Source organism: Typopeltis vanoorti, chromosome 4, assembly GCF_054136105.1.
Source record: "Typopeltis vanoorti isolate ZY-2024b chromosome 4, IOZ_Tvanoo_1.0, whole genome shotgun sequence".
NCBI lineage: Eukaryota > Metazoa > Arthropoda > Arachnida > Uropygi > Thelyphonidae > Typopeltis > Typopeltis vanoorti.
Window position 1 is genome coordinate 169,505,872 of NC_143552.1, and position 26,769 is coordinate 169,532,640.

At 35.7% G+C, this 26,769-nt stretch overlaps 1 protein-coding gene across 5 annotated transcripts in view; it reads left to right on the forward strand.

Annotated features, from left to right (window-relative positions):
• The window catches only part of LOC150107839 (branched-chain alpha-ketoacid dehydrogenase kinase-like), a 309,936-nt gene that overhangs the window by 150,625 nt on the left and 132,542 nt on the right, over positions 1–26,769 (forward strand). For all 5 annotated transcript variants that reach the window (XM_090392088.1, XM_090392087.1, XM_090392090.1 and 2 more), the window contains one exon: positions 16,175–16,273. In XM_090392088.1, coding sequence (XP_090248214.1) covers positions 16,175–16,273 — 99 coding nt within the window. The remainder of the gene's footprint in view (positions 1–16,174; positions 16,274–26,769) is intronic.

Sequence of the window (26,769 nt, forward strand, 5' to 3'; positions counted from 1 at the left end):
AGAGGCGAATCGACAACTCAACCTTTCTTTCTGTGGAAAAATGGTAGAACACGAGCTTCACACAAAATACCTTGGGGTTGAGCCTGGACAGAAGCCTAACCTATAAAAGGCACATCATCAACCTCTCTAATAAAATTAAAACCAGAAATAATATCATATCAAGGCTTGCTGGAACAACCTGGGGTTGTCGTGTAGAAGTCCTAAGGTCGTCTGCACTAGCCCTCGCATTCTCTGCAGCAGAATATTGTGCCCCTGTCTGGGAAAGAAGTACACATACACACTAACATTATAGACACCCAGCTAAACTATCATGCCCACAATTAGTGGGACAGTGAGAAGCACCCCTCTCTCCTGGCTGCCTGTTCTATCTAACATTGCTCCATCATCACACATACAGAGAAGACAAACCTCGATTAAGGAATTTAATAAAGCAGTGAGCAACCCACTCCTGCCCCTACATCAGACTCTCATAAACCCACCTAGTCTACGCCTCAAATCTAGAAAGCCCCTCTGGTCCATGGACGAATTCTCTTCAGCTCTGCTGCCATCAGTATCTGACATATGGGGAGAACACTGGTCCAACAACCTGCCAACAAACGGCTTCCTGGTAGAAGATCCCTGTGCTCTGCAGCCTGGTTTTGATCTGCTTAGGAAGATTTTGTCATCAATAAACAGTATCAGAACTAGTCAGGGCAGATGTGGCTACCTTCTACATAAATGGGGGGGCTGTCAGATCACCTTATTGTGATTGTTCTCCCATGGCTCAGACGATTACTCATATTGTGTATGACTGCCCAAGGTGCCAATTTCATGGTGGTGGCCTACAGGACATCCACAAAGTGACGGATGAGGCCTTGAATTGGCTTTCCAGCCTGGACCTTGACCTGTAGTTGGTGTGGCAGTGGTTATGGAGGAAACAGAAGATCACGGTCCTGTCTCACTACGAAGACTTTATTCTCGTAGTCACTCCTCTCATATTCCTCGTCATGGTATCGACAGAACTCCTCATGTTAGAAGATGATGTAATGTGAAATGTCCCCCCCCCCCCCTAAAGGATCAAGTTTTCTCACACAAGACACAACTACTCTCTAATTAAACCTAGGATACAGCTACATTTATGTTGTGAAGTGTTGTGAGAACATGCAGCCTTGTCATACTTGTTACAGTAGGACGATAATTGCCCATAGCTTGATTATGACAAGTTACTTTTGCTTTATTTAAAAAAAAAGAAAAAAGAAAGACGTAGAAAGCTGGTTGTGCCTTTTATGTAATGAACTTTTATGTGTTAAGATTTTCATCATTTGTTGCTGGTAATTGTGATTGTACTCTTCACTTACCAGTTTCATGTAGCCATAAGCATAAATAAATAAGTCACTTAGAACTTAGTCTGCCTCTGAGTTGTTTTCCTTCCATCCAGATTAAATGCCTGGTTAGCTAATCTTCCCTCTTTCATTCTGCTTAAGTGACTATATAACCCGATTAGCTCTTTTCATACGTTAATAAATACTGTTCACCGTTTATTTTTTTTTCCATATTTATGTTCTTTAGTTTTCAATCAACTGTACTGTATCTAACTTGGATCCATAAGTTAAAACTGTTAAAACTATGGTTTTTGTGACTCTCATCCACACAAAGGTTTCAAACCTGCAGTAGTACATTAGTATGGTAGGTGGCCTAAGGATTTTTTTTTCTAATTTTATTATTATTTACATATGTGTGTCCAAAAACCCTGCTTTAGAGACAACACAGAATTTTTTCCAAGCCAGTTCACACCTCTAATAAAGTAGGGTGATATGGGCTGTAATATGAACTGCTGGTTTAGTATATTAATTTCTCATCATCAAATTACTAACTTCCTATTTACAATTTTCCTCTCCAAACCAATCTGTTACTTGTCAAGACTCAAACATCATCAGATCTTATATTTCTGTCTTTATGGCACTTTTTAACATATCAATCCACCTACATTTTGGTCTTCCTCTGGTCTTTTTCCTGCCAACCTGGTAGGGAATGCTTGTTTTGCTAATCTTTCCTCTCCCATTCTGTTTAAGTGACCATACCACCTGAGATTATCTCTGCTAACACATTTCTAGATGCTAATAATGTCAAGTTCTTTCCTAATATCCTCATTTTTAATATGACATTGCCACTGATGCCATCTATTCATGCTCCTGATCTTTCTCAGGATTCTCATATTTGTGGTCTCTAGTCTGTATGGAATTGAGAATGCAGCTGTTTCCTTTCCCCACAGAAAAGTCATTATTTTTATAGTTTTATCTTTTTATTGCTGATTTTCATATCAAATTGATTATGGAAACTTTTTCAATTAAAGAAACCTTAAGGATCTGCACTGGATTTATTTAGGAGTATAACACTTGCATATACCCAGTTTTCATATCAGGTTTAATGTTACTTTCGTTCATAATATGATCCTTATGTGTGATGAGTAAGAGTGGGTAGTGTGCACTTTTGTCTTACACCTGATTGTACATCAAACTGTCTTTTTATCTCTTTTAATGTTGTTTGGTAACTATCTGCTTGATTCTTTTCAGGATATGGACTGATCATTATTAATACCAAGCTAGAGCATAAAGATGTGTGCAAATTCAAATGGAGGACACACGAAGTGAGAAATGTCTCATTCTCTATGTTATTGTTGAAAGCAGTGTGTCTGGTTCAGGACACAAACATACAAGGAATTTTGAAATAGGAAGTGATCGCCATTTAGTTTGAGTAGAATGCAAGAATGTTTTAAAAAGAAAGTGTCAGACTACTTTCAGAGTGAACTATAGACTGAAATATACATATATTCAAAAAAAAAATGAACGAGTTTGAAAATAAGAACCAAACCTTGGAAATCATTGGCAAACTCTAAAGAAAATATTGATAGAAAGGAAGCATGTAGTGAATTTTTTTTTACAAGCATAAACCATTATTGCATAGTGAAGTCAGGAGTCATGGCAAAGAAGAAAGCATATTAAACGTTCCTAACAAAATAGGTATGTACTCTGAGAGAATATACAGAGAAAAATGTGAGAAAGCAAAAGCAATGTGTAAAAGCAGGTGAAATAAAGTCATGGGAAGACTTAAAGATAAATATCAGAAAGATATTTATTTTTTAGATATTTATGTTCTTGATCTTCAGTGTCCTTCATAACATTTTTCTGAAGGCTGTTGAAGATGCTTTGAAGTAGAGGAAAAAGTACAGTAAAAGGAACCAGATGATAAAGATGACATGCAAACTGAAATAGAGATATGCTAGATGTATGGAGTAATTATTTTCAAATGAAACAAGTAGTCTTAGAACAGTGGCATAGAACAATCAAGAATATATATTAATACTTGCTAGAAAACCATCAAACAGCTGAAATGCATGAAAACAGCTGTATTAATGATATTCAACCAGAAATACTGAAATATGGAAGTATAAAAAGTTTTACAGTAACTACAGGGTATAATTAGTGGTTTATCACAGGGTCGAAATCCAGATGGTTGGAGTAGAGCTCAGATAATACCCATCTATTAAAAAAGGAAAATATAACAATATACAAATGACTTTATATTATTTCTGAACTTAAGGTTCATATTGCTCCTTTTGTAATCTTTAATATAAAGAGATAGCAAAACTTGAAAATTCTATATATACAAAATATACATAAAATATACAAATTTTCATAAGGGGTGCATAAGGGTCAAAGCTGTATAACTGAGAGGAGACCTCCACATAGCCTTTAAAGGAATGCGGAGAACCGACCAGGGCTTCTGACCTAATGTCCAATCCTCACCTTCTCGTGGTGCACCCTGTTGGGTATCTACTTAGATACTGAACGAACGAGGATGGGCTGGCAATTTGGGATTTAGCCGACCAAATTGTATTCTTATTGGTTAAACAAAAATAAAAAATGATGGTACAACATGACAAAATTTCATGCCAGCTAAGGCGTCGCCCGGTTAAACAAGGCCCCCGTTATTTTTGCCAGGGAAACGGCGAATAGCGAAAAGTCACCTACTGGAACAAATCTGAAAACAAACCCCAACTCAACAACACCAGAGTTAAAGATCAGTGCTATCAACATAAGAAGCCTGAATGGCAAAGAAATGGAGCTAGCTGAGGAATTAGATAAGTACCAGATCGACATAATAGGGATGACTGAAACAAAAAAGACCAAAACTGGTGAGATCTTTCTGAGCAATAAATACAAAATGTTATATTCAGGCAATGACAATCAAGGAAAAGAAGGAATAGCCATAGTATTCAACACAAAATACGAGGCTAATCTTCTTGAATGGCAGTCAATCTCAAGTAGAGTAATGTGGACAAATATGAGAATGGGGAACTGGACAATGAGACTTATTTGTGCCTATGGTCTCACAGAAGGTTCTACTAAGGTAGAAGTGGAGGAATTTTTTGAGGCTTTAGAAAAAGCAACTGACACAATGAAAAAGGAAAAGTTGGTCCTTGTTGGGGATCTAAATAGCAGAGTAGGAAATGATTGTGAGACATACAAAAATATTTTGGGAAAATTTGGAGAAAAGAGCAAAGCTAATAATAATGGCAAATATCTGTTGGATTTCTGCTCAGGACATGGACTGGTTATTACTAACACCATGTTCCAACATAAAAATGTGCACAAATTCACATAGAGAGAAGAGGCAAGGAATAAGAAAAGTCTCATTGACTATGTTATTGTTGATAGTGATGTTTTCTCCCTGCTGCAGGACACCAGAGTGTACAGAGGATTTGAAATTGGAAGCGATCACTATTTAGTCTTGAGCAGGATAAAATTGAATTTCATATTGAAAAGAATAACATGTAAGAAAGTTTTAAAGCGAATAAAAGTTGAACAGCTCTCAGATGTGAACTGTAGACTAAAATACATAAAGATTATTGAAGAAAAAAATGAAAGAGTTTGAGAACAGGAATCAAACCTTGGAGATTTAGTGGCAAACTCTGAAGAAAACATTGATTGATTCTGCAGAGAGGCATGTGGTGAGGTTGTCTGCAAGGATAAAAAAATCAGAACTCCTTGTTGGACAGAGGAAGTTAAAAAGGCAGTGAAGGAAAAGAAGAAAGCATATCAAAAGTTCCTGTCAAATAAGTCAGCTTGTGCTCTTAGAGAATATAGAGACAAATGCAAGAATGCTAAACACTGTGTAAAACTAGCTAAGCAAAAGTCGTGGGAGGACTTTGGCAAGAATATAGAAAATCAATATCAAGAAGGTGGCAAAATATTCTGGAGGTTATTGAAGAAGCTTAGGAATGGAGGAAGGATTGCTGTAAAAGGAGTTAGAGATGATAAAGGTGACATGAAAACGGAAGAAAAAGATATCCTTGAAGTATGGAGTAATTACTTTGAAAAACTGCTAAACGAAACAAGCAGTGATGACAGCACAGTGGTAAAAAAACACTGACCAGGCATGCAGTCAGGAAGAATACATATCCATACTTGAAGTAGAAAAAGCCATCAAAGGCTTGAAATGTGAAGAGGCAGCAGGAGTAGATAATATTTGACCAGAAATGCTGAAGTGTGGTGTTATAAGAGTCTTATAGTGGCTGCACTGCATAGTTCAGAAAGCCTGGACAGAGGGACAAATTCCTGATGATTGGAGTAGAGCTCTCATAGTACCAATATATAAAAAAGGAAATAAAACTGAATGTGAGAATTACTTAGTGTTCCTGACAAGATCTATGCAAGTATACTTGAGAAAACATTGAGAAGAATTGTGGAAGAAAAGCTTGATGAAGAACAAGCTGGATTCAGGCCAAATAGAGGCTGTCAGGATCAGAACTTCACTTTACGACAAATAGTCGAGAAAGCATGGGAATATAACAAAGATCTGTATTTAAGTTTTGTCGATTTGGAAAAGGCATATGACAAGGTGCCAAGAGAGAAGCTATTAAATATGCTGCAGTTATAAGGTGTCAATGGAGCATTATATCAAGCAATACTTTGTCTTTATTTGAGTTGTAAGTCAGCAGTTAGAATTGAAGGAAGTAGAGGAAGATGGTATAATGTTAAATCTGGTGTGAGACAAGGATGTACATTATCTCTCTGTTATTCGTTATCTATATGGATCCCATTATGAAGGAGAGTGGTATTAAACATCATATCAAAATTGGAGATGGTAATGTCAGCTCTTTTCTTTATGCGGATGATGTTATACTTCTAAATAAATCCGCTACAAGTCTGCAAGATTCTCTGACTAAATTGAATAGCTGTTGTAATAGATATGGTATGATGGTCAGCAATAAAAAGACAAAGACAATGAAAATAGGCAGAATCATTGAAAATGTCAACTGTGTTGTGAATGGAGAACCTGTGGAACAAGTAAAACATTTCAGCTACTTAGGCACGATTTTTACTGAAGACAGTAAATTAAATATAGAAATAGACAACAGAATCAGCAAAGCTGGTATGGTGGGAAGTCAATTGAATAAATTCATATGGAATATGAGAGAAATTAGTCAGAACACTAAATTAGCTGTTTACAAGACAGTTTCAAACCAGTTTTAACTTATGGATCTGAGAGCTGGGTCAGAAGTAAAACACTTGACCAAAAACTAGGTTGATTGATACGGTACAAAGTGCCTTAGATGATAGAAATATTAGATCTGATAATATTGGAGTCTTGACAAGTAACAGACTTCCAACATAAAAATGTGCACAAATTCACATGGAGAGAAGAGGCAAGGAATAAGAAAAGTCTCATTGACTATGTTGTTGATAGTGATGTTTTCTCCCTTGTGCAGGACACCAGAGTGTACAGAGGATTTGAAATTGGAAGTGATCACTATTTAGACTTGAGCAGGATAAAATTGAATGTCATATTGAAAAGAATAATATGTAAGAAAGTTTTAAAGCGAATAAAAGTTGAGCAGCTCTCAGATGTGAACTGTAGACTAAAATACACAAAGATTATTGAAGAAAAAATGAATGAGTTTGAGAACAGAAACCAAACCTTGCAGATTCAGTGGCAAGCCTTGAAGAAAACCCTGATTGATTCAGCCAGAGAGGCATGTGGTATGTTTGCAAGAATAGAAAAGTCAGAACTCCATGGTGCACATAGGAAGTTAAAGAGGCACTGAAGGAAAAGAAGAAATCATATCAAAAGTTCCTGGTAAATTAGTATGTGCTCTTAGAGAATACAGAGACAAATGGAAGAAAGCTAAACAGTAAAACTAGCTAAAAAAAAGTCATGGGAAGACTTCGGCAAGAACATAGAAAATAAATATGAAGAAGATATTTCTCTACTGGGTGTTCCTGGCAAGATTTATGCAAGCATATAGTTGATAAACGGTTGAAGAATTGTGGAAGAAAATCTTGGTGAAGAACGAGCTGGATTCAGGCCAAATAGAGTTGTCAGGATCATATTTTCACTTTACGACAAATAGTTGAGAAATCATGGGAATATTACAAAGAACTATGTTTAAGTTTTGTAGACCTGCAAAAGGTATATGGCATAGTTCCAAGAGAAAAGCTATTCAAAACATTACAGTTATATGGTGTCAATGGGGGCATTATATCAAGCAATACTTCATCTTTATTTGAGTTTCAAGTTAGCAGTTAGAATTGAAGGAAATACAGGAAGATGGTTTAATGTTAAATCTGGTGTGAGACAAGGTTGTACATTATCCCCTCTGTTATTCATTATCTATATGGATCACATTATGAAGGAAAGTGGTATTAAACATGATATCAAAATTGGAGATGTTAATGTCAGCTCTTTGCTTTATGCGGATGATGTTATACTTCTAAATAAATCCGCTATAAGTCTGCAAGATTCCCTGACTAAATTGAATAACTGTTGTAATAGATATGGTATGAAGGTCAGCAATAAGAAGACAAAAACAATGAAAATAGGCAGAATCGTTGAAAATGTCAGCTGCGTGTGAACGGAGAACCTGTGGAACAAATGAAACATCTCAGCTACTTAGGCACGATTTTTAGTCAATATGGTAAATTAAATATGGAAATAGACAACAGAATGAACAAAACTGGTGTGTAGGAAGTGAATTGAATAAATTCATATGGAATATGAGAGAAATTAGTCGGAACACTAAATTAGCTGTATACAAGACAATGTTCAAACCACTTTTAACTTATGGATCTGAGAGCTGGTTTAGCATTAAAACACTTGACCCAAAGACTAGAGGCTGCAGATATGAGAATCCTGAGAAAGATTAGAGGCAAGAACAGATGACATTATTGAAAATATCATATTAAAAACGAGGATATTAGGAAAGAACTTGACATTGTCCTCATCTAGGTGTTAGCATAGCTAATCTCAGGTGATATTGTTCACTTAAACAAAATGGGCAGGGAAAGATTAGCAAAACAACTGTTCTCTGCGAGGTTGGCAGGAAAATGACCCAGAGGAAGACCAAGATATAGGTGGATTGATACGTTACAAAGTTCCTTAGACGATAGAAATATCATCATGATCATCAAATTCCTGTCATGCACCCTCAACGGGTGTACAGAATATGATAGTACTACATGAAAAAAATTACATCATTTTTAACTTCCTATCTACAATTTCCCTTGAAATCAGTCTCTTTCTTGTCAAGACTCCAACATTATCAGATCTTATATTTCTATCGTCTAATGCAATGGTTCTCAAAGGGTGCGCCCTAGAAGATTTCCGGGTGCACCCTGTGGTATTCCAGAGAAATATGTGTCCAGATATAAAAATAAATATAGTTACTCTATTATACCTTTTAATTATGGATATACCGCTCTTTTTGTCAACACATCATTATTATGTTAATTAACAGCAGTTTTTCTTGCAACAAGAATATGGTTTATTCTTGTTGTGTATATTACTTATTTTAAAATTGTTGGAAGTGTATGTTATGTGCATATTACTTATTTTCAGATAAATACACCCAAATAAAATAGATTTCTCAAAAAGAAGCGTGATATTGAAGAATCGGATTCTGGAAGTGAACAAAAGTAAAGTCCATGTAAGAAAGCAAAATCACAGCCTACTCGTTTTGCTGCCAACCTAGCAGGAATACTTTTTTTGCTAATCCTTCTTCACCCATTCTGTATAAGTGACCATACCACCTGAGATTAGCTCTGCTAACGCATTCCTGGATGCTGACAATGTCAAGTTCTTTCCTAATACCCTCGTTTTTAATATGATATTGCCATTGATGCCATCTGTTCACGCCTCTAATCTTTCTCAGGACTCTCATGTCTGCGGGCTCTAGTCTTTGGTCAAGTGTTTTACTTCTCACCCAGCTCTCAGATCCATAAGTTAAAACTGGTTTGAACACTGTCTTGTATACAGCTAATTTAGTGTTCCGACTAATTTCTCTCTTATTCCATATGAATTTATTCGATTGACTTCCCACCATACCAGCTTTGCTGATTCTGTTGTCTATTTCTATATTTAATTTACCATCTTCAGGAAAAATCGTGCCTAAGTAGCTGAAATGTTTTACTTGTTCCACAGGTTCCCCGTTCACAACACAGCTCACATTTCAACAATTCTACCTATTTTCATTGTCTTTGTCTTTTTAATGCTGACGTTCATACCATATCTATTACAGCAGTTATTCAATTTAGTCAGGGAATCGTGCAAACTTATAGTGGATTTATTTAGAAGTATAACATCATCCGCATAAAGCAAAGAGCTGACATTAACATCTCGAATTTTGATATCATGTTTAATACCACTTTCCTTCATAATGGGATCCATATAGATAATGAAAAACAGAGGGGATAATGCACATCCTTGTCTCACACCAGATTTAACATTAAACCATCTTCCTGTACCTCCTTCAATTCTAACTGCTGACTTACAACTCAAATAAAGACTAAGTATTGCTTGATATAATGCCCCATTGACACCACATATAACTGTAGCATATTGAATAGCTTCTCTCTTTGCACCTTGTCATATGCCTTTTCCAACCGACAAAACTTAAATACAGATCTTTGTTATATTCCCATGCTTTCTTGACTATTTGTCATAAAGTGAAGATCTGATCCTGACAGCCTCTATTTGGCATCAATCCAGCTTGTTCTTCACCCAGCTTTTCTTGCACAATTCTTCTCAATTGTTTCTCATGTATACTTGCATAGATCTTGCCAGGAACACTTAGTAGGTAAATACCTCTGTGATTCTCACATTCAGTTTTATTTCCCTTTTTATATATGGGTACTATGAGAGCTCTACTCCAATCATCGGGAATTCGTCCTTCTTCCAGGCTTTCTGAACTATGCAGTGCAGCCACTGTAAGACTTTTATTCCACCATACTTGAGCATTTCTGGTCGAATATCATCTACTCCTGCTGTCTTTCCATATTTCAAGCCTTTGATGGCATTTTCTACTTCAAGTATTGGAGTCTTCAAGTATTCAAGCCTGGTCAGTGTTTTTTACCACTGTGCTGTCATCACTGTTTGTTTCATTTAGCAGTTTTTCAAAGTAATTACTCCATACTTCACGGGATATCTTTTTCTTCCATTTTTATGTCACCTTTATCATCTCTAACTCCTTTTACAGCACTCTTTCCTCCATTCCTAAGCTTCTTCAATAACCTCCAGAATATTTTGCCACCTTCTTGATATTTATTTTCTATATTCTTGCCAAAGTCCTCCCATGACTTTTGTTTAGCTAGTTTAACACAGTGTTTAGCATTCTTGCATTTGTCTCTGTAATCTCTAAGAGCACATGCTGACTTATTTGCCAGGAACTTTTGATATGCTTTCTTCTTTTCCTTCACTGCCTCTTTAATTTCCTGTGTCCACCATGTAGTTCTTATTTTGCTATCCTTGCAGACAGCTTCACCACATGCCTCTCTAGCTGAATCAATGAGGGCTTTCTTCAAGGCTTGCCACTGAATCTCCAAGGTTTGGTTCCTGTTCTCAAACTCTTTCATTTTTTCTTCAATAATCTTTGTGTATTTTAGTCTACAGTTCACATCTGAGAGCTGCTCAACTTTTATTTGCTTTAAAACTTTCTTACATGTTATTCTTTTCAATATGAAATTCAATTTTATCCTGCTCAAGACTAAATAGATCACTTCCAATTTCAAATCCTCTGTATATTCTGGTGTCCTGCACCAGGGAGAAAACATCACTATCTACAATAAGATAGTCAATGAGACTTTTCTTATTCCTTGCCTCTTCTCTCCATGTGAATTTGTGCACATTTTTATGTTGGAACATGGTGTTAGTAATAACCAGTCCATGTCCTGAGCAGAAATCCAAGAGATATTTGCCATTATTATTAGCTTTGCTTTTTTCTCCAAATTTTCCCAAAATATTTTTGTATGTCTCACAATCATTTCTTACTCTACTCATTTCCTAATCATTTCATGTGCTATTTAGATTCCCAACAAGGACCAACTTTTCCTTTTTCATTGTGTCAGTTGCTTTTTCTAAAGTATCAAAAAATTCCCCCACTTCTACCTTAGTAGTACCTTCTCTGGACCATAGGCACAAAAAGTCTCATTGTCCAGTTCCCCATTCTCATATTTGCCCACATTACTTTACTTGAGACTGACTGCCATTCAAGAAGATTAGGCTCTTATTTTGTGTTGAATACTATGGCTACTCCTTCTTTTCCTTGATTGTCATTGCCTGAATATTGCCAATAGAAATATAAGATATGATAATGTTGGAGTCTTGACAAGTTACATACCGATTTGGAGGAAAATTGTAGATAGGAAGTTAGTAATGATGTAAATTTTTCATGTGGTACTATCATATCCTGTACACCCCTTGAGGGTACATGGCAGGAATTTGATGATGAAGAAATGCTCCCAAAGCGAATCAAAAAACTTCCATTTTTATTATTACGGGCAACTCCAGGGAGTCCCTAGACTCATTGAGGGATGCCCTAAACATCATGTCCACACAACTATACGACATTCTCTCAGTATCTATCATGCCTTGCCTTGAACTTGCTCACCATATCTACCCTTGTCTATCAACTAATTTCTACAACCCACAAATCTTCAACCTGTTCTCATAAGGTTCATTCCATAGACCTGATATCATCTTGGTCACTTGCCTCTGGATCCTTTCCACCTCCTCCTCATCAAGAAGAAACCTAGGTGACCAAATCTGGGCACTGTAGTCGAGATGAGGTCTTATTAAGGCTTGGTACAGTGGTACAATAACTTGCTTGTCTCTGCTTGTCAAAGTATTTTTCAGCAACCAATTGAGTTGATGAGCTGATTTAGCCACTTTTGCAATGTGCCTCCTAAACTTCATCTCCCTATCCACCAACACTTCCAAGTCCCTGGCCTCATCAATCTCCTGGAGTATAGTTCCACCAGTGTTGTATACTGCTGCTAATCTTTTCACCCCAAAATGCACAACTTTACATTTTGTCACATTAAATTGATATCCTTGGGGGGGGGGGGGGGGACCACACTCCTACCAGGCACGTCCCCCTGATGGGGGAAACCCAAATGGGTTGCTCTGAATAAAGAATAAAGAGCCGTGGACCAAAGGATGTAGCAGAGGCATGGCAAGCTGGCTACATTATTATGCCAGTAACTTTCATGAACAGGAGAAAGTCTACAAACCAAGATAGTGCTACTGCGTACGGGACAACCGACGCACCTACTCAAAGACTACATAGAGTAGGTGAGAAATCAGCAATGTGGTCAGCCAAGGATGTTAAACATGTAGCCACCCTCAACATAAGATCACTATACCGACCTGGAAAATTACAATTAGTCCAGGAAAATTTAAAAAGACAGAAATGGAGTATTTTAGGTTTATAAGAGACACATTGGTGCAGAGATGGATGCATGGATTTACCAGAAGGAAGACTGTACTTCTCAGGAAGCAAAGATAACATACACAGAGAAGGAGTTGCATTACGAATTGAAAAGAAACTTACACACTCAGTAATTGAAATAAACCCAGTGTCTCCTAGAATAATAACAGCCAAACTTCAAGCAAAAGAAAAAGGTCAAACAATTAAAATAATCCAAATATATGCACCAGACAGTAATCATTCAGAGGAAGAAATAGAAAATTTCTATGAAGAACTACAACAGGAAATAGATAATCCCAAAAATAGAGAACTCATGATAGTGATGGGAGATTTTAATGCTAAAATAGGACAGTTCACAGCAGACAAAAAAGATTAGATGGGGAAATTTGGATACGGAGAGCTTAACGACAGAGAAGAACAATTACTCCACTTCTGTAAAGCAAACGATCTAATGATTACAAACACATTGTTCTATCAATGCCCTAATAATAAATATACATGGATATCCCCAGATGGTAATATAAAGAACTGCATAGACTATATCATCATAAACAATGGAAAAGATCAGTAAATAATGTACGAACATTAAGAAGTTTTGATTTTGACACTGACCATGAAATATTAACTGCCAAAGTGAAGATAAAATTCAACAGGAAAAATAATATCAGAAAAGAAGAAAACATCAACCCATCAAAACTAAAAGATAGCTCAAGCAGAAGTCGATTTTTAGAACAGATGTGCTTGAAATTAAAACCCTCCATCTTACAGAACAGTAGAAAATTCTGGGAAGAAGGAAAAGAAATAGTGTTATCAATTGCAAAAGACACTCTAGGTTCCAAACCCAAAATAAACAAACAGTGGATAACCCAAGAAATCATAGCTACCATAGAAGAGAAAAGAGAGGCCAAGATATTTGTAAACCAACAAAACAATGAAGAGAATAGAGAAAAATACAGATCACTAAAAAAATAAAGTTGATAACCTATGCAAAAAAGCCAAAGAAAAATGGTTAGAAGAAAAAGCTAAGAAATGCCAAGAAGCATACCAACAAAACAACCTAAAAGTTTTTCATGATACTGTAAGAGAAATTACAAAGGAATTCTCAGCAAAAGCAGTAACAATGATGAACAACAAGATGACTGAAACCAGGAATATTGAATATATAAGAAAAATCTGATCAAACCATTTTAAGACTATCTTCCACCAAGGAAACAAAACTACAATGCCAACAATAGAAGAAAATAATGATCACCCAAAAATTTTACAAGAAGTTAGATACGCAATAAAACAGATGAAAAACAATAAAGCACCAGGCATTGATACTATCCCTACTGAACTGTGGTCATATGGAGGCAACATATCAATAGAATATTTAACAACCCTGTTCAATAAAATACTACAAACAGGAGAGATTCCAGATGACTGGAGAACTGGAAAGATCATCCCAATATACAAGAAAGGAGACAAAAGAGACTGCAGAAATTACAGACCAATCAATTTACTCCCTCACACCTATAAAATATTCATAAGAATTATACAAAATAGATTAAAAAACACCTACGAAGAAATGATAGGCATAGAACAAGCTGGTTTCCGAGGAAACTATTCAACAATAGACCAAATTTTCACATTGCAGCATCTAGCAGAACTCAGCTGGGAAGACCATAAAGAACTATATTGTTGTTTTGTGGACTTTAAACAAGCTTTCGATAACATCAACAGAGAAATCCTTCTCAAAATTCTACTAGAAAAAGCAATAGACAAATATATAATACAGTTTCTGATAAAATATCTAAGAGAAATGCAATAATTAAAAAGGACACACAACAGAACCCATAGAGATCCAAAAAGGAGTAATGCAAGGATGTCCATTATCCCCATGCCTATTCAACATATATCTAGAAGAAGTTGTAAAGAAAGCAATAGACAATGAGCCTGGAATCAATGTCAACGGTTTAAACATAAATAATATCAAATATGCAGATGATCTCGTCCTTCTTGCAAGAACCCCAAATGAATTACAAAAGTTTATCAGCAAGCTAAATGAAACCTGTAAAACATATGACATGACAATAAATATACAAAAGACAAAAGTGATGAAAATAGGGAGGAACAGAACTACCATCTCAGCCACCCTAAACGGAGAACAATTAGAACAAGTAGACAACTTCATATACCTTGGATCAAAACTAACAGAAACAATAGATGAACTCAAAACAATCAAACACAGAATAGCGATAGGATGGACCACCATGGGAAAATTACAGAAAATCTGGAAAACAAACAAGATATCTAAACAAGCCAAAATCAAATTATATGAAGCAATAATTATGCCAACAGTCATCTATGGAGCAGAAGCGTGGACAGTTAAAAAAAGAGAGGAGAAAAAACTGCTGGCATTTGAAATGAAATGCTTAAGAAAAATAAATAGAACAAGTTGGATAGAAAAGAAAACAAACATCACAGTCAGACAAGAACTATTGTATAAAAAGACAATAATAGAAAAAATTAGAAAACAACTGAGATGGTTTGGACACACTGTACGCATGGATGCAGACAGACTTCCTAACGTCCTAATCAATACTTTTCCAACTGAAAAAAGAAGACCTGAAAGACCAAGAATTACCTGGCTGAAATTAATAAATAACATCTCGGGATGCAGAACATATAAGGAACTTTTTCAAACAGCAAGGAATAGAGACGACTGGAAGATCCTGCTCAAGAGAAGACTCAACCTGTCTTAGACGGAAGAGAAGAAGAAGAAGAAATTGACATCCATTCTCCTTAGCCCAGAACACCAATCTATCAAAGTCATCCTGCAAGATTTTGACATCTTCTGCATTCACTATCGCCCTACCCAACTTTGCAACATCAGCGAACAAATGAACTGTTACTCTTAGATCCTTCCCTATATCGTTAATGAACAAATTAAACAGCAGTGGTCCAAGAACAGAACCCTGCGGCACACCACTAGTCACAGGCCATCTTTTGGACTCTACTCCTGAATAAACTATTCTCTGATATCTCTCAATCAACCACCCACCTATCCATCTAACCAACCCTGTATCCATTCCCTTAGGTTGTAGTTTACGGATTAGAATTCCATGTGGTATCCTGTCAAATGCCTTAGCCAGGTCTAGCAGTAATCTCTCACTCACATTCAATCCCTGTCTTTGTTTTTTTTATCTTATCAAAATTAGTGCCACTTTATGCATACCTAAGAGATTATTGGCTTCCACGAATTTATTGCTATGGACAAATAATTTGAAGATAAACACAGAGATGTCAAATTATGCAATTTTCAGTATTATGAAATAAGTACATACAAAAATTTGTAGCTAAATTCTAGAATTGCTTTGAAATACTTCAGCAGGAAAAATGGAACATATTAGTTTTTATTGCAAAATGTTAGAAATTTATTTTCTATTTAAGGATGACGAACTTGTGCAAAGTTTCTTGGACAGAACACTCACCTCAAGACTAGGAATCCGTATGTTGGCAGAGCACCAGCTTGCACTACACGACGAAAAGGTTAGTATTTTTGTTTCTATTAAAGCTTTTTTTGTCATCCTAATATTCTTTATTTTGTCAAAAACTCAAATTAGGAAAAAAAAATTGTCAGGTATTGGCAACTTTATCAAGCTGCTTAACTTAACTTCCCTACCTGCCGAGGTGGATGAAATAGTGAGATCAAATTGCACTTCTTATCCATGTTATTCAATAGGTGTTACAGAATCATATCCAGATTTAGCTGGACATCTATAGATGTAATGGCCGATTGGGGAGGGTTAATGAATTTAGTCACGCCCAACAAGTGATGCTATTATCTTCATGACATTATCAGTCATTGTGGAAGATACAGTTGGCTATCACTGCAGCAAACTCATGAGGACTACAAACCGTACTATAATAACTTGTTATAGTGGTTAGTTTGCCACAGTTCATTTTCTTGTGCACTCCGTACATGGTGCTTCAATTTGGCTGCTTCAGTAATTTGTTATGGTGGAGTTTATGTGGTGAATTGACTGTATGTTGTTACGCTATCAAGCATTGTTTAAATTAATTCACCCTCTCAACATTAAGTAAATTTTGAAGTTAAAGCAGTATTCTAACTGATCACCATCCATAAATGAGCTTGTGATTTGTCCCGTTCATGTCAGGGCATTGGTCACTCCCTTGGTGTCATCCTATCTGGCTGGGTGAGAGAAAAAACTGCCCTGTGAAAATTTTGTGCTTGCGTTTTGACGGACACATCATCTGAATCATCATGAATCAAAGAATCATCACATCGTGATGATTCTTTGATTGTAACCAAATCTGCATGGGGAGAGAACTAATAGGTTTGGGTTTAGGATATATATTAGAAAACAGTAAGGAGAATGCTATATTTGAGTGGTTTATTTGAATTACTGAAAGATGTAAATATGTGAACCATCATGAATCAGCCATGTAAGGATGGGGAATATATAAAGGATAGAAAGAACAAGTGTGAATAGAAATTTTTTCATTATGGAGAAATGAATTATTAATGATTAACATTTGTCACATGTGTGTCCTATAAATTCTAAATATGCATATGTCCATTTATGATGGCATAATTAAAAAAAAATTTTTTTTAAAGAGTAAAAGAGATTTGTTTGCAAAGTATAAATAACTAACCAATAATAAGCAGACATTGTATATATTTGGTAGCTCAGTGAAAAAGTATAGCGAGGGCTAATCCAGTGAATTAATAATGCTGATCAGGTGATTCATTTAGGCGTGGCAGAATACATATTGATTGATGGAGCAGCAAATCATCTTGTAAAATTTATTCTAGGAATTTTTGTTTGTTTATTGAGGATCAATATACATTATTTACATGGGGACATATACATAGAGAATTTCTGATAAATACAAAATTAATAACGGAAAAACTCACGTAAAAAGCCTATTTAATAGTATAATTTTCGCCTGTGTGTCACAGGCATCTTCAGTACATTTTAAGCTCAAATTAAACAACTGACAATTCCAAAAAGCACCACCTGAGTAGCTAGTGTCAGATAACTAAAAAGGTCAATAAATTTCCTCAAAAAAAAAAAAAAAATTATATATACAATAAAAAGTTAGGAAAGATTAGCTGAATTATAAAGTATACTATCTCCCATAAAGGGAATAGACGTAAACCATCAGATCTGTTTAAGTTAGGAGAGTGAAGTAAAGTTTCACAGTTAAACAGATCTGATGGTTTATGTCTATCCCCTTTATGGGAGATAGTACTTTATAATTCAGCTAATCTTTCCTAGCTTTTTATTGTATATATAATTTTTTTCTTTTTTTTTTTTTTTTGTTAGGAAATTGACCTTTTTAGTTATCTTACACTAGCTACTTAGGTGGCGCTTTTTGGAATTGTTAGTTATTGTTTAATTTGAGTCTTAAAATGTATTGAAAGATGCCTGTGACACATAGATGAAAATTATGCTATTAAATAATTTTTTTACGTGAGTTTTTCCGTTATTAATTTTGTATTTATATGCCTGCTCGCAGTTTGCCATTATTAAAAGAATTTGATCAGCTACTACTTATAATATTCATTTTTATTCAGGAATAGAAAATTTTTACTATTTTTGAAGGCTGGAATAAAAATATTCTTATACTACAAAAAACAATCCAACCTCAACAGATGCTATACTGCAGGAGCAAATACAAAATTAATTTTGTATTTATATGCCTGCTCGCAGTTTGCCATTATTAAAAGAATTTGATCAGCTACTACTTATAATATTCATTTTTATTCAGGAATAGAAAATTTTTACTATTTTTGAAGGCTGGAATAAAAATATTCTTATACTACAAAAAACAATCCAACCTCAACAGATGCTATACTGCAGGAGCAAAAAAAAAAAAAAAACAGTTTTATTGTATTCTAATTACAGTACAGAGACATTTTGCAGTCTTTGTACTATATTTGGCAACAATTGTTGCATATAGATGTTGGAAGTTTTTCCCCCCCACTTGGTTAAAATATACTAAATTTAGTTTAATCCTTTATCCAATTGTAAGCAAACAAAGTTTGCACCTGAAGTATCTTCAGGACTGAGGCAACTCGTGGTAAAGATGGACCAAGCTCTCATCACTCCTTGTCTTAGTATCTCCCATAATGCAAAGCACATCTCCTTGCAGACATGTATAATGCTATGCATTAAGGGAAGGGCCACTACCCAAACTGGTTTCGACCTTTATTGAGGTCTCATCAGTTTTTGCCTCAGTCCTGAAGATACTTCAGGTTCAAACTTTGTTTGCTTACACTTCGATAAAGGATTTAACTAAACTTATTATGTTGTAATTAGAGACATCTGGAATGACACTTTATATGGAAAACACTCCCTTCCCACAGACTATGCTGCATGCATGCAAGCAAAACAAAATTATTGTAGCACTAAACATGGAAGCTAACTAAACACATTTGTGCTAACATCCTCTTTCAAATTTTCAGTTCTGGAAAATGCATATAACAGCTGTTCATAATGCAGTCATTAGTACAGAAAGCATGCAATTTATGTAAAACAAAAACATGCATATGAGAATATACAGAGTATTTCAAAAGGAAGGGGAATACAACTTCGAATGACGATAGAAGGTAAATAGCGATAGATGAACAATTTTTATTACTATAAAAATGTAGCATAACACTTGAAGTTTCAACACAGTTGAAGTTCGATATGACTCCCTCCAGTAATTCTGCAGATATCCCATCTGTAATCAATTTCCTGCGACATGTCAGAGCATATCTGGTGTAACTTCAGCAATGGCGACAGTAATTCTGGAACATAGCTCATCCAAATTGGCTGGTAGTGGTGGTACAAACAATTTCTTTCGCAAAGACCTACAAGAAAAAAAAAATCGAATGGTATAAGGTTGGGGGAATGCAGTGGTCATGCTACTGCATTTCCCGGTGCCTGGTATATTAGTATACCAGGCACCGGTATACCAATCCATCTGTCTGGAAAATGGGTGTCGAGGTATGACCTTACATCTGTCAGTTAATGAGGAGGTGCTCTATTTCTGGAAATGTGTCCGTCATGGTCATTGTAGTCTAATTGTGGTATTAGGTACCCCTTGTAGCATGTTCAGATACATACCACCAGTAATGATAGTCCAAGAAAAAGAAGGCTATACACTTTCTTCTTGCTTATGGTGCAAAAAAGTGTTAGCCTTTGGGGTGCTGCACACATGTTCTACAATGCCATGTGGATTTTTGCTTACCCAAATTCTGCAGTTGTGTTTACTTGCCCACTTACATGAAAAGTGCACTCGTCACTGAAAACAATCGTGTCCAAAAAGTCCTTGTTTTGTTCTTTTCCTACTGATAATTTCCATACATTTATCCTGACGTATCTTCTTTCTTCAAATGTTCTACGAGGATAAATTTGTAGGGCCTTAAATGTAGACGCTGTCATAAAACATGCCACACAGTCACATGTGGAATTCCAATTTGAGGAGACACCCATCTGGTTGATTTTCCAGGACTTATCTGGAAACTTTCCCAAACTTCTTCCACAACAGCATCAGCCAGCAGCACGCAGCCTTCCTGTTGACCTTGGATAAAGCACAGAACAGCCTGTTTCCACAAAATTCTTGTACCACGTGTAGATCATGAGCCTACTAGGAGGTTCTTTGCCATATTGCTTGCAGAAATTCCTCTGAACTTGTAAACTTCGTTTTCTCAAACCAAAACACAATTTGCTTGCTCTGCACAATCAAAAGTTTCCATTTTCAAATGGTGACATATCACACCATCTAGGTAATAAAGTTACGTGACTGAAAATTGATGTGTTTCACTACATTATGATGTTGAAGCAGCATATATACGCTAAAGCTTTCCCACTGATGTGTTAATATCAGTGGGAAAGTCTGATTGGATGCAAATGTTATTTCTGCCAAGCTGCACATGCCTTTGTTATAAGCAGTCTGTGTTAATTTTGAGAAGCTTAATATTTCACGTTTCAAGAAAGAATCCCCCCCCCTTTAGCAATGTCATTTTTTCTATTTAAATAGATTATCAGTTAGTTCTAATGAAATTCATTGTCATGAGCATATGTATTGTGAAAATGAAATTCATATATCTAACTAATAATGGTACCTCCCCTTTAGCACATTCTTCTGCATCATTCAAGGGACATCTAGAATTATGCAGAAAAATCTGTTATCTGAAGACTTAATTTCTCAGACTATTCAGATAATAGAGCTCATTGTACACCTACACAAAATTGCACTCATAAGAGAGATCCTCCACCTGCAATCACTTTGTTGAATATCACTGTCAGGACTTGTAATATTTTACTGCCACCACACTTGATCATCTCGACTACCATTCTTGCCAGGTCCAGCTGCCTTTCTATTCTTCCTTAACAGAAGATTCTGCTAAGGAAGAAGTGGAGGTATTTTTCAATTCATTATAGAGAAGGTAGTTGATAAAGGGAACGGGTAAGTTGGTTCTTATTAGAGATTTAAAATGAATACCAGGCATAGAAATTATATAGGAAAATTTGGAGAAAAGGACAAAGCTAATAATAATAATGGTAAACATTTGCTAGATTTCTGTCTTATTCATAGTCCAATTAGAATGACTAGTCATTCTAAACCATGATGCAACATAGATAGAGAGAAAAAAAGTCTCACTGACTTATTATGGATAGGAATATCTTCATGCTGGTTCAGTACACAAGAATATACAGGGAATTTCAAAAAAGGAGGGCGATTGGATGAAAGGATGGGAAGAATAAAATTGATTATCATATTAAAGAAGCATGTTTCAGATGTGAAGTGTAGACATGAGTATACAAAAATATCATTGGAACAAAAATGAAGGAGTTGAAAACAATAAACCCAGGAGTTGTGGTGGCAGACTGAAGAAAACATTGATTCAGCCCAAGAGGCATGAAATGAAGTTGTCTGCAAGGGTAGAACAATCGGAACATCCCTAGTGGATGCAAGAAGTGAAAGAGGCAGTCCTGGAAAAGAAAGCATATCAGAAGTTCTTAACAAGTAAGTCAGAAGATGCTTTAAGAGTACGAAGAAAAATGTAGGAATGAAAAGCAATGTGTAAAAGTAGCTAAACAGAAATCATGTTGTAATAGATTTCACGGTATGATATGAACACAGATGGATAAGAAAATAACTATTTATTAACTTAAAAGCTAATATTCTGCTGGTATTATATCCAGCATCTTCAGAGCACACAACACAAAGTTTGTTACAAAAGACAACCACAATCCGGTGTAACAGTGGGGCTAGTATAAGTAATTGCAGCGTGCAACACAAGACTAAAGTCCTAATATGGCGCCATCTAGGTTTAAAAAAAAAAAAAAAGTTCAAAGTTTTGAAATAGTAGTCCAATTGATAGTCTTAGAAAGTTTGAAAAAAATATAAAATAAAATAAAAGTAATAAATATTAATTTGGTCTTAAGATGACTGACTCCCAAATCTTTGGTAGATTTATACAGACATACATGTTAAGGTTTGGAGTATGTTTTAAGGCTTCTGTTGATTCCAGGAACAACCTCTCAGACTTGTAGAAGCTTCTGTGCATTACTTTTGTTTCTTTCCAATTGATCATGTGTGCAGAGGTATCCAAAGCATGGTCTGCCAGATCCGACTTGCCATAGCGAAAGTGTCGGATATATTTTTTGTGTTCACTGAGACGGATGTCCACAGTTCTTCCTGTCTGCCCGTAGTAGGCTTGATGGCAAGAACAGGGCACTTCATAGACTCCTGGATGTGATAAAGGAGTGCATTTGTCCTTAGGTGAACGGATAAGAGTTGCTAATTTTACATACAGTTTAAATACTGTGCGTAGTTAGTGTTTTTTAAGCACCCTAGATATCTTTTCAGATGCGCCTTTAATGTATGGGATGGAACTTTGAACTTTTTTTAACCTAGATGGCGCCATATTAGGACTTTGGTCTTGTGTTGCACGCTGCAATTATTTATACTAGCCCCACTGTTACACCGGATTGTGGTTGTCTTGCATTTGTAACAAGCTTTGTGTTGTGTGCTCTGAAGATGCTGGATATAATACCAGCGAAATTAACTTTTAAGTTAATAAATAGTTATTTTCTTATCCATCTGTGTTCATGTCATACCGTGAAGTCTATTACAACATGTCTGACGAACACATAAGCCTATCCACGCGTATAAACAGAAATCAAGAAGGAGATATCAGGAAAGTGGCAAAATGTTCTGGAGGCTTTGGAAAAACTTAGAAAAGGAGGAAAGTACTGTAAGAGGAATCAGATGATAAAAGTCACATGAAAAGTTGTGATAAAGATATCCTGGATATTTGGAGTAATTTTATGTTACTCTCATGCATGAATGGTTTTGTGAACTTATAATACATTAATACAGTGGGTGTGATAAGATTGTTTTTTTTTTTTGTTGTTGTTGTTGTTTATTAATTTTATACTATGAGCTAAGGATTTTTTTTATATAATCCAGAAATCCTATTCCATATCTAGACCAATAACTTATTCAAGCCACTTCTTATCTCCAATAAGCAGGACAGTGGTGTCACACAGTGCAGTGAAAGTCTTTTCTCACCTAAAGACAATCGCAAACATTAATGCTCATGGCAGATTTGAACCTGTATCTGTTGGTTGAAGAACATATATGCTAACCACTCAACAAATCAAGCTGGATGAATTATTTTGAAAGACTTAAATGAAACAAGTGATAGAACAGTGATAACATTCAAGAGGAATGCAATCAGTAGTACATGTTAGTACATAGTTGAAAAAGCCATCAAAAATCTGAAATATGGGAAGGTAGTTAGATATGCTTAAGTGTGGAGGTAGAAAAGTAGTTTTACAGTGGCTACACTGCATGATTCAGAAGATATGTTCAGTTCAAGATTGGAGTATAGCTTTTTTACTATCCATCTATAAAAAGGGGAAAAAATAAAATTACAGAGGAATTTCTCGGCTGAGTGTTACAGGTGAGATTTATGTAGGCTTGCTTAAGGATAAGAAAAGTAGTCAAAGAGAAACTTTGATAAGAAAGGCTAGATTTAGGCAAAGCAGGGATGGTGTCACAATCAGCTTTTCATTTTAAGACAGATAGTTGAAAATCATTCGAATATAATAAGAATTTCTAGTTAAAATTTTGTAGATCTGGAAAAGGCATATGACAGAGTTCCAAGTGAAAATATAAATTAAAGATACCAAGAAACTATATTCTTGGTTTCATCCTTTATCCAAGTGTAAGCAAATGAAGTTTGTGCGTGAAGTAACTTCATAACTGGGCTATTTGTATATAGAGGCTAATGACTTCACATCAATTGCTTTAGTATCCCATAATGCAATGCACATATTCTTATGCGCATATATAATGCTGTGCATTAAGGGAAGGGCCACTACCCAGACTGGTTTCAACCTGAAGGTCTCATCAGTGGTCTCACCAGACCCAGAAGTGATATCAAGGTTAAAGTAATGCTTGGTCTGGCTCTCACTGATTAGACCTCAATAAAGGTCTAAAGTGGTCTGGATAGTCGCCCTTCCATTAATGCATAGCATCATAAGGATGTGTGCATTGCATTATAGGTTACTAAGGCAATTGATGTGAAGTCATTAATCTCTATATACAAATAGCCCAGTCGTGAAGATATTTCACGCACAGACATTGTTTGCTTACACTTGGATAAAGGATTTAACCAATATAATTTTTTGGCATCTTTAATTTATAGTATAACCAAGTGAAAAAAACTTTCACCAAGTGAAAGACTGTTTGAAACACAATTATGTAAATTGGACATTGTATGAAGTGATAGTGTATATTTAACTTATAAGTCACTGGTTAGAATTGATGGCCATATAATAAGGTGGTTTGATGTAAAATCAGCTATGTGAGAAGGGTATACACTATTTCTATTGTTATTCATCTATATGGATCACATTATGAAGGAATGTGGTATTAAGCCTAATATTACAATTAGAGGAATTAATCTCAGCCTTCTGCTTTATACTTATGTTATACTCTTAAATATATCCAGTACCAGCTTGCAGGATTCCTTAACTAAGTTATTTACGGCTGTAGTAAATATGCCAGAAAAATTGTCATTAACGAGACAAACTATGAAAATAGGCAGAAACATAGAAAACAGATGTCCCTACATGAAGAACTGAACAAATAAAACATTTCTGCTAGTTAGACACAATTTTTAGTGAAGATGGAAAATTAAATATGAAAATAGAGAATTACCAAAGCTGGTAATTCTCTATTTTCATGGTAAGAAGTCCACTGAATAAACTTACGGAATAAGAGAAATCAGATAGTGTTTAAACTCATTTTAACTTATGGATCTCAGGTCTGGGTTAGAAGTACTGTAAAACAGTTGATGTCTTCAAAGACTGAAGACATGAAAAATTATGGAGACAACTACCGTGTTAGAGCAAAACTTTAGTTTAATATAAACCAAAATGAATACTCAATGTTTCGACCTTCATGTCAAGGTCATCATCTGGAGCATACACATATATACAAAGAAACAAGCTGCACTACAATCTACATGGTTTGCTAACGTTACTGACCAACTGTTACAACATTATTGGTCTGACCTCTGGTGGGGGAAAAAAACCTTGACTACATCAAAGTTAGAGTCCTATTATTATCTATTAGGTCAGGGCTATCCAAAGCACTGCCCACCTGTGGGTGTTTGATTTTCAGAAGCGAAAAAAAAATGATCTGAATCAAATGCGTATTAGATATTTTAATTCTATCACTAATTGATAATCTCGATGTTGGTAAATTTATTTGGTGTTTTTATATCACTATATACCCACATGTTTTTTAAATCTTAGATGTGTCAAAGAAGTGTTCTTACACTGTTTTGTTCCAACGCGCATGCTCTGGGCGCCCACAGGGAACGCGAGTGCATGATTAGTGTTATTTGTTTGTTCAGCTATCGAGGTTGTGTCACTGCTGCTCACCAAATTACTAGATACACATTGTGATGCAGCCATCGGATAAATATTTTTTTTTTAATGTGGCCCTCGGATTACCTAAGGTTGGACAGCCCTGTATTAGGTTACAAAATTAAATTTGGCCTGGAGAGCAACATTTATATATATATATATATATATATATTTTATTATTTTTTTTTCAAAGAAAATAGGTCTGAAAAACAGGGTGCGTCTTATATGCCAATACTCAGTTTTTTTATTACTTTCATTTCTGGAAATTTTCTCTGTTCCGAGTTACGCAATTTCTCTTGCTTCCTTGCAGTGTGTGAGAGCATCCCAATTACATAGAGTTCAGTGGATGCGGTTGTTGTGAACGGTGATAAATTTCTGCCGTTCAATTTTCTCTAAATTTCTTTGTAAATTATGGCTGAAAAACGTCGGCATTGCTACAATATTGCATACAAGCTACGTGTGATTTCATATGCTAAAGAACATGGAAACAGGGCTGCAGAGAGGCAATTCAGGCCACCCCAACTGTTCTTAAAAAATGCTAAGAATTTGGCGGAATCAGGAAGAGGATCTAAAAAAAGCAACTTACAGTAAATTTAACCTACGAAGTGGAATTGCAAAATGGCCAGAACTTAAGGCAGAACTGAATACTTGGATTTTTGACCACAGAGAAGCGGGACTTTCAGTGTCTACAAAAATTGATTATTCATCAAGCGAAAGCGATAGCCACTAACAGAGGGGGGGGATTGCCAACTTACTGGATCAGCATCATGGTGTTCCAGGTTCATGTATGCGGACTGAAACAAAAATATCACAAAAGATGCCAGCTGAATATGAAGAAAAAATTATTGAATTTCATCAATTCGTCATTAACGCAAGAAAACGAGAAAATTTTGAACTTGCACAAATAGGAAACATGGACGAGGTGCCGCTGACTTTTGATGTGCCCTCAAACAAAACTATAGATTCCAAGGGCACAAAAGGTGTTACTGTTAAAACTTTGGGGCACGAAAAAAACTCGCTGCATGGTTGTTTATCCTGCTGTGCTGATTGGACAAAATTGCTGCCACTATTGATTTTTAA